This window comes from Lolium perenne, chromosome 3 (genome assembly GCF_019359855.2).
Source record: "Lolium perenne isolate Kyuss_39 chromosome 3, Kyuss_2.0, whole genome shotgun sequence".
Classification (NCBI taxonomy): domain Eukaryota; kingdom Viridiplantae; phylum Streptophyta; class Magnoliopsida; order Poales; family Poaceae; genus Lolium; species Lolium perenne.
In genome coordinates this window covers 40,277,282-40,285,236 of record NC_067246.2, presented here as the reverse complement: position 1 = coordinate 40,285,236, position 7,955 = coordinate 40,277,282, and the positions used below count along the sequence as shown (strand labels likewise).

The 7,955-nt window shown below is 48.9% G+C and overlaps 2 protein-coding genes across 2 annotated transcripts; both read left to right on the top strand.

Moving 5' to 3' along the window:
* The first annotated feature begins 429 nt into the window (after nt 1-429).
* Nucleotides 430-1,855, top strand: LOC127340702 (uncharacterized). Its single transcript, XM_051366455.2, has 2 exons — nt 430-1,336; nt 1,455-1,855. Exons 1-2 carry the CDS (start codon nt 548-550, stop codon nt 1,458-1,460), a joined length of 795 nt encoding a protein of 264 aa, XP_051222415.1. The 5' UTR covers nt 430-547; the 3' UTR covers nt 1,461-1,855.
* A 3,702-nt stretch (nt 1,856-5,557) lies between these two features.
* LOC127339042 (uncharacterized) lies at nt 5,558-6,879 on the top strand. The gene is made up of 2 exons (XM_051364945.2): nt 5,558-6,483; nt 6,582-6,879. The coding sequence occupies exons 1-2, from the start codon at nt 5,560-5,562 to the stop codon at nt 6,603-6,605; spliced, it is 948 nt and encodes a 315-aa protein (XP_051220905.1). The 5' UTR covers nt 5,558-5,559; the 3' UTR covers nt 6,606-6,879.
* Nucleotides 6,880-7,955: the final 1,076 nt, after the last annotated feature.

The window sequence follows — 7,955 nt, the reverse complement described above, 5'->3', positions numbered from 1 at the left end:
CGATTTCAAATTTGGAATTTACCTACAAGCCACAAGGGTAATTGTCTTGTAGTGGCGGTGGCGGGAGCACGCGATGCATGTGTTCTACTCTCCATTTTATAGGAGTATTACTCAACATATATATAATGTTTCGTCAAAGTTAAATTTTGCCAAATTTAACTAATTATATGTAAAACTATATTAGTATTATTTAAAAAATTAAAATGATATTCTTAATATACTATCATATCATTTGATTATGAAGTATTATTAATGTGTTACGTAACACATATAGTCAATTAAAGATTACAACGCTTCACTTTGATCAGACCGAAGTGTAATATGGAATGGAGGAGTAGACTCTGGTCAAAAGGAGGTATAGTAACCCCATCTTCTGCAGAGGCAGCAGGATTCGCCTGACGCTCGGCGCTTTCTCCAATAGGCAGCCAACACGCGACGATTTTCTTTGCTCGCCTCCTTCACAACTCACCAAGGCCAAGTTTTTATCTTCTCCTGCTCCTCCCCCGACACCCTGACTCAGCTCGGAGAGATCAGGCGGCGCGCGGCCATGGCTGGAGGGGTGAGCAGGGACAAGGAGGCGCTGCGGGCCATCCTCATACAGGCCATGTGCGCCGCGAAGAGCGTCAGGGTCCAGCTTGACCACCTCCTGCAGCTCCGGCGCCGCCTGCAGCAGCGGATCCACGCCGACGACGACGACGCGGCCGTGGTCCAGGAGGTCGCCGCCGGCCTCTTCAAGGTCTACTACAGGGGCCTCGAGTACGCCTCCCGCTACCTCAGGTCCTTGTTCGACATTGCGATGGAGAACGGAAACCACGCCTTCCTCTACCACCTCGACTTCGCCCTGGCCCTCATCCCGGACGAGCAGCTCTACGGCGTGCTGCTCGCGCAGCGCCTCCCCTCGCGCCCGACCACCCAGGCCCAGGCCTTCGCCCGCGTCGAGGCCGCCCTCCACGCCGTCAAGCTGCCCGAGGAGCACCACCTCCCGCGCTGCATCGAGCTCCTCCTCGGCGTCCGCCCGCCCAGCGTCACCGGCGGTCCCTTGCTGTTCCGCGGCGTGCCCGGCTACCCAGACGACCCGCTCGCCGCCGCCCACGAACACCTCGCCAACAACGGCTTCCCCAACCCGGCTACAGCGCCCGCCGCCCCACCTCAGGCGGCCGCGCCCAGCAGCGTGGATCTGGACCACGCGCTCACCTACCTCCACCGCGCCTGCTCCCTCGTCTACCTCGCCAGCAAGCACATCGACCTCGCCGTCGCCGCCTTCTCCACTTCCTTCGACCCCGAGGAGCTCGCCGACAACGCCGAAACGGCCGAAAAATTCTGCTTTATCCCTGAGGTACCAACACTACTGCCTTTGTCCATGGATCATGGTGGATGTACTCCTCCCTGTATATGCATGAACGAATCCATCAATCTCATTATCCAATTCAGTCGATCTGTTCACTTCACTGCAGGAGTGAAAGTGACCCTATCCATCGGATTCAGGCTGATCGAGGCTGCCAAACGATGGGTGGAGGTGGGATGTCTTGCATTGTTGATCCAGAGCTCGCATCAGTCATCAGTCGTTTAATCTATCTATTCTCTCTAGTTCATTCGACCAGCCTTCTTGTAGTTTCAGTTCAGTCAGGACTCAGGCTAACCCTCTGCTAAATTTCTGGACGGCCGTGGCTATCTTAGCTTTCATGAAGAGTAATAATAGTGTCATGTCTTAATACCTGCATGAACCGATCGAACTGCGGCAGTCAGGATGTGAAAGTTGGTATTTTTCACATGCTATTTTATTAACCATCTTCTATCTGACATTATGTAGGGAATACAATCTTGTCTTGTCCCTAAGAGACATATCCTTTACATCTTTTGTGTGTACAGTTGCAACATCGCCCAACATTTCATTCTAGTGTTCTGAATCACGCAAAAAACATCACATCATTTTGAAATACTACTGTAGTAAATTTCCACTCATCGCAACAAATCCTAAAGAGGTATTATGCATGAAGGCCAACGGCTTGTAGTGCACACAATTTTCTGTTTTTGCAGCATGAATGTAACATTTGTTGCATAAACCAAGAATCGGCGTAACGTCTAGCTCATGTGTTCAAAGCAAAACACACACGTAAAGTCGCATCATGTGAATAAAGCACATGCAACACTGAAAATCCACAAAATCATGAAAATGAAGTACCATTTCTTTAGAGTGGCCACACAATTTGCAAACAGGGTTCTCCATGATATGTGGGGAGTCGAAGTAGTGAGATCGGGCCTAGATCCTTTCAACATCCTTCACCAAAACATTGTCGTATAACCTTTAGCTTCTAGAGATGTTTCCAAAGAACATTAGTTTGAATGCCTATGTTACTCACGGGTAGTCTATATGCTTAAAAGATGGAATATATAATTCTTTTCAATTAGATTAGATTGGAGACAAAGATATATTGGCATCATTGAACCATCCAATTTGTTTGTGAGTTAGGGAGGAGACAATCCATTGGTTCGTCCCAAATGTTTGTTGAGGCACATTCACCAACCATTTTAATAAGACTTCTTGCTTGCACATATCAACCACACATAATTTGTTTTCCAAGCATTACGCTAGGCACCCACATATAGAAAATCAAGCGTCATAAAAAGCTTCCTTTCATAGCACAAACACAAAGGCTTCAAGGATGGTCAAGGAGGTGCCATGCTCGTTTCCCTAATATGGCATCATTGAAGGACGGGGAGGTCACAACAACGAAGTCCTCCCCTATTCTCCGAGATAGCTATTTTCCAACATTGTCAATGCATTCAATTGCGATCAAACGATCCGCTCCACTCTAGTAAAACTTTGACATGACTATGAGGACTTTAGGGCACAACCTATTGGTAAGATTGAAACAACTCATTAAGTAGGTCAGTAGAGACTGAACCACTGATTTCGAAAGAACCTCTTTAGCAATACATGCTAGTTTTTTTTGACTCCATCTCTGCATCCGAGAACCCGCCCTTTCACTGACGTGATCTAATTGTTTTATGTTAGGCATCCTAAGGAAACTGTAGACCGTGATACTCTAAGTTCTAGCATTAAAATCTGAGTGAACTCAAATTTATGTTCACTAGTATTATCGCACAAAAGACCGGTCGTTGAACACCGAGTTCTCTCAACCAAGTTCGTGCACACCACAATATGAAATTTACCCGAAAGAAGACCCGAAGCCTCCGGTTTCATCTCGAAATCCTGCCCAATTAGCATGTGAGTATCGAATGACCTTTTATTAGTTTTAGCCCATTATTTATTGACCTCTTAAGATTTATGAGGATTCCCTTAATATGGAGGTGAATTAGTAAATTGGTCGACAAAGTTGTCTAGTTCGTAGTGTTTCTTCATAGATCCTAATGTTTGCGTACTTTGAAACAAAATGCCTGGGTACTTTCTAGGCATTTTTTTAGACGTCAGTAACAAAAGGGCTCACCAGGGAACTTTTAAAATTCCCCAAAATTTGCATTTCATGTGATTGGTAATAAAATTTCCATCGCCATGTTTTTTGTATTCTAAGAGGGTGTAATTGATTAAAAAAAACGTCCACATTGAGTGAAGAAACAAGTTCACAAAAATGTCAGCACAATTGTGCCGGTTGAGTAGCATCTGTGTGCAATGGCTCTTTATTACATCCATGTAATTACTATATTTTTACAAGCGCCTCATTACAAATATTTACACCTTGCTGGTGTTTTTTTTTTCAAATATTCATTGAGTTTTGAAAAACTCTCTGATTTATAATAAGCGGTCGTTGACTTTCCGATCCATCGCAAGTATAGCAATGATTTTATATAATTTTATACTAAATTAATGATATTATCATCGATAGAAGAGTGTTATTATTTTCAAATGATAGAATTGCACAGGGGATAATTGTGTCCTGGTGGTATACCTGGGCATGTGTCGGGCCGGTCCGGGCCTCGGGCCGGCCCGAGGTAGGCCCGACGCAAAAAAATTCGGCCCAAGCCCGGCCCGACCCGGCCAAAAACCCACCAAGCCCGCCAGGCCGTCGGGCCGCGGGCCGGGCCTTAGTGTTAAAGTCAGTTTTCGGGCTACCTAGGCCCGGGCCGGGCCGGGCTGCCCATGGCCAGGTATACCTGGTGGTAGCTCAGACAGTGGTAGGCTGTGTTTGTTTGGGCTTCTGCTTCTGCTTTTGGGTCCAAAAAGCAGAAGCCCAAACAAACAACACGAAATGGAAAAGCGTGGTTGACAAGCGCTGCCAGGAAATGAACGGGGCGGGCGAGGAAAATCGAAAGCTAGTCGAGGGGTGCTTTCCCCAGCTTTTGCTGCTTCCCGAGTTGCAGCGGACGGAAATGCCCCCTATACTTCGGACCATTTACGAAAAAACTGCCACTTCGGGAATCCTCGTTAGGCCCGACCCGCTCCCAGTTCCTTTCCCCTTCCTCCGGTCCTTCCCTTCCCGTAGCCATGGTTATGGTTAGCAATTCCCCACTGCCACCGTCGTTCCCCGTCGCCGGCCGCGCTGATACCCGCCGCCGACGTGCAATACTTCCTCCCCCGCTCCGTTCCCAACCTCTTCCGCCTCCTGCCGTTCCAGATCGACTGGGCGCACCACGGATCGAACTCGATCCTGTTGACCGCAGGAGACGGGAGCAGCTGGAGCTGCCGCCGCTAGCTCCTTGCCCCGTCCGCCGCCAGCTCCCGGCACCGTCTGCCAGCTCCCGGCCCCGTCCGCCGCCAGCTCCCGGCCCCATCCGCCAGCGTCCGCCGCCGGCGACAGGAGCAGCTGAAGCCCCCGCCGCTAGCTCCCGGCCACGTCCGCCGCCGGCGTCCGTCCCTGTCCGCCGCCGGAGACAGGAGCCCTGGATCTTCCCCACTGCACCTCTTCCAGATCTGCTCCAACATGATTCCTCCTCCATGCTGACCAACTCACCATCGCCATGCCTCGTTCTGTACCGGCGGGTGCGAAAGGAGCATTTACATTAACTAAATTATAATCAAACACTTTCAAAATTATTCCAATAAAAGCATATATCCGGGTGCGAAGGGAGCATTTACATTAACTAGATTTAGATGCGATCCGGTGAAGGCAAAATATTTATCGTGCATAAAAGAATATTTGAGTATACAAAGTTATATTTGAGTATACAAAGTTTGTAACGGTTAGTTTGTTAAAAACATATTTGGTTTACAATTAATTTGGATATTTTTTGCGCCGTTTTGCCCTGTCTTCAGTTTATATTTAATATGGATAAGTCTCGTAAAACAGTTAAAATTAGTTAATTCGTGTCAAATTAGTATTTATACAACTTTTCATTATTCAGGGGCATTTCAGAGATTTCATTCTTCATAACAGCTACAGCAGCCATTAACAGCACTCCTGCCAAACATCAAATCTCTGCTTCTCACAGCTGCTTCCCACAGCTGCTTTTTCACAGCTCAACAGCTACAGCTGCTTCTCAAAAGCTGCAGCCCAAACAAACAGACCCGTAGACTGGTAGCAGACGGAGCACGCCACGCTTCAACGCTTGTGCATGACGCCGGTCAAAAGGATGCACAAGTCGAGCGGTTCTGGTGGGCCCATGCTGCAGACCACATCGACTCCGCGTCCCATCCTTCCCGACTCAGCTCAGAGAGACCAGGCGGCGGCCATGGAGGGAGAGGTGGGCAAGAGGGCGCTCGAGTGCATCCTCATGCCGGCCATGTTCGCCGCCAAGAACGTCCGGGCCCAGCGCGACCGCCTCCTGCAGCTCCGCCGCCGCCTGCAGCCGCACGCCGACGCGGCCGCGGTCCAGGAGCTCGCCGCCGACCTCTTCAAGGTCTGCTCCACGGGCCTCAAGCACGGCGCCGGCTACCTCACGTCGTGCCTCCGGATCGCCTACGACAGCGACGCCGACATCTCCTTCTGCAACCCCGCCTTCGCCTTCATCCCCGACGAGCAGCTCTACGCCGCGCTCTTCGCGCACCGCCTCCCGGCCCGCCCGCCCGGCACCCAGACCGAGGCCTTCGCCCGCATCGAGCTCGCCTACCACGCCGTCAACCTGGCCTCGGGCCACCACGTCCCGCGCTGCATCGAGTTCCTCGTCGGCGAACGGCCGCCCTCCGGCACCGGCAAGCCCGACGGCTGCATGGTCGGCTACCCGGACGACACGGTTGCCGCCGCCACCAGCCACATCTTCAAAACCCGCCTCGCCGACATGCTCCCCGCGGACGCCGACGACGCCACGAAGGAGCGCATCCCCAGGACCCGCCCCCGCCTCTTCAACCGTGGCCTGGACCTGGACCCGGCCGACGCCCCCGCCGCCGCCCCCACTTGGAAGCCCCCTCGGCTGGCCAGCACCAACGACCCGGAACAGGCGCTCAGCTACCTCCACCGCGCGTGCTCCCTCGCGAACCTCGCCGTCAAGCACATCGACCTCGCCGTCGCCGTCATCTCCACCTTCCTCGACCCCAAGGAGGTCGCCGAAACCGCCGAAATGGCCGACGAGGACGCATACATCTCTGAGGTTCGTTCTTACACTATGGTCTGGCTTTACTGCTACCGGCAATGTGATCCCATTGCATGAATACGACTGTCCAATTCATTGTGTTCACCTCACTGCAGGAAGGACCCTATCCATCAGATTAACCAGCTTGTTTTCGTCACACCTGGTCGAGAATCAAGCCATAGAAAGGGGACAGAATCCCACTGCATTGGCGATCGAAGCCAGCTCGCATCAGTCGTTTAATCTTTCTTTTTTAGATAAAGGAGCAATAGCTCCAGCCTCTGCATCAATTGATGCACACGGCCCTTTATTAAATATCACGAAGTATCGAGTATGAGAACAAAAATAAAAAAAGAGAAATTACATTCAAGGATCCGACAAGGTTGCGACATGAATCAACCAACGGAAACAACGACACCTAAATAGGCTAGCCATACTCTATCCTATTACTGTGTCGCCACCCAAGACTCGGTAATAGAAATCCTGCGTAACCATCAGCAGCTTGTTGCAGCCAATATCCATATCCTTGCGCTGATCCTCCGGTAGCAGGAAAGCCCATAACTGTATCCAATGCACAGCTCGATGAATAACCTGCAAAAAGTTAGTATTCTTCGGATTATTAAAAATCATATCATTTCTAGTATTCCATACTGTCCAGCATATAGCAGAAATACCAATCCTAATTTTATTTTTATCTTTCTTCGGAACTCCATACAACCAGTTCCCAAACATATTATTGATACTCATTGGTGGCGGAATGTTATAAGCAAAGTAGATCATCCTCCAAATGATAGTAGTAAAAGGACAAAGAAGGAACAAATGCTCAACAGTTTCATTTGCATCACAGAAGCAACACTTTTGAGACCCTGTCCATCTACGTTTTGCCAAATTGTCCTTGGTAAGTAAAACCTTGTTATTAAGAAACCACATGAAAATCTTAATCTTTAAAGGAATTTTCAGTTTCCATAAATATTTGCGTAGAAATCTAGTATGTCCATTCATATAATCCAGATACATAGATTTAACTGTGAACAATCCCGAATCTGTAAGCTTCCATAAAAACTTATCAGGTTCATCGGTAAGATTGATGGTAATTAATCGTTGACACAAATGCAACCACTCAGTATATTTGTGATCATTTAGGCCTCTCCTAAAAGTAATATTTAATGGAGTTTGAGCCAGCACAGTAGATACCAAAACATCTCTATGCTGAACTATATTATAAAGAGAGGGGTATTGTTGTGCCAAAGGGGCATCCCCTAGCCAGATATCTTCCCAAAAACGTACCGAACCGCCATCACCAATCTTGAAAAACCCTCTACTAAAAAAATCAGATTTCACTTTCATCAGACCTTTCCAAAAAGGTGAATCTGTAGGTTTAGCCTCAACTTGCGCTAAAGTTTTAGAATGTAGATACTTGTTGTGTAAAATTTCTTGCCACATACCTTGTTCATTAAGGATTTTGAAAAACCATTTACTAAGTAAGCACTTGT

What these genes read in the sequence shown, in the direction of transcription:
- LOC127339042 (XM_051364945.2), top strand. Translation starts at nt 5,560, where the DNA reads ATGCTGCAGACCACATCGACTCCGCGTCCCATCCTTCCCGACTCAGCT. An exon ending in AGGACGCATACATCTCTGAG is followed by an intron (nt 6,484 to 6,581) that starts GTTCGTTCTTAC and finishes ACCTCACTGCAG; the next exon opens with GAAGGACCCTATCCATCAGA.
- LOC127340702 (XM_051366455.2), top strand. Translation starts at nt 548, where the DNA reads ATGGCTGGAGGGGTGAGCAGGGACAAGGAGGCGCTGCGGGCCATCCTC.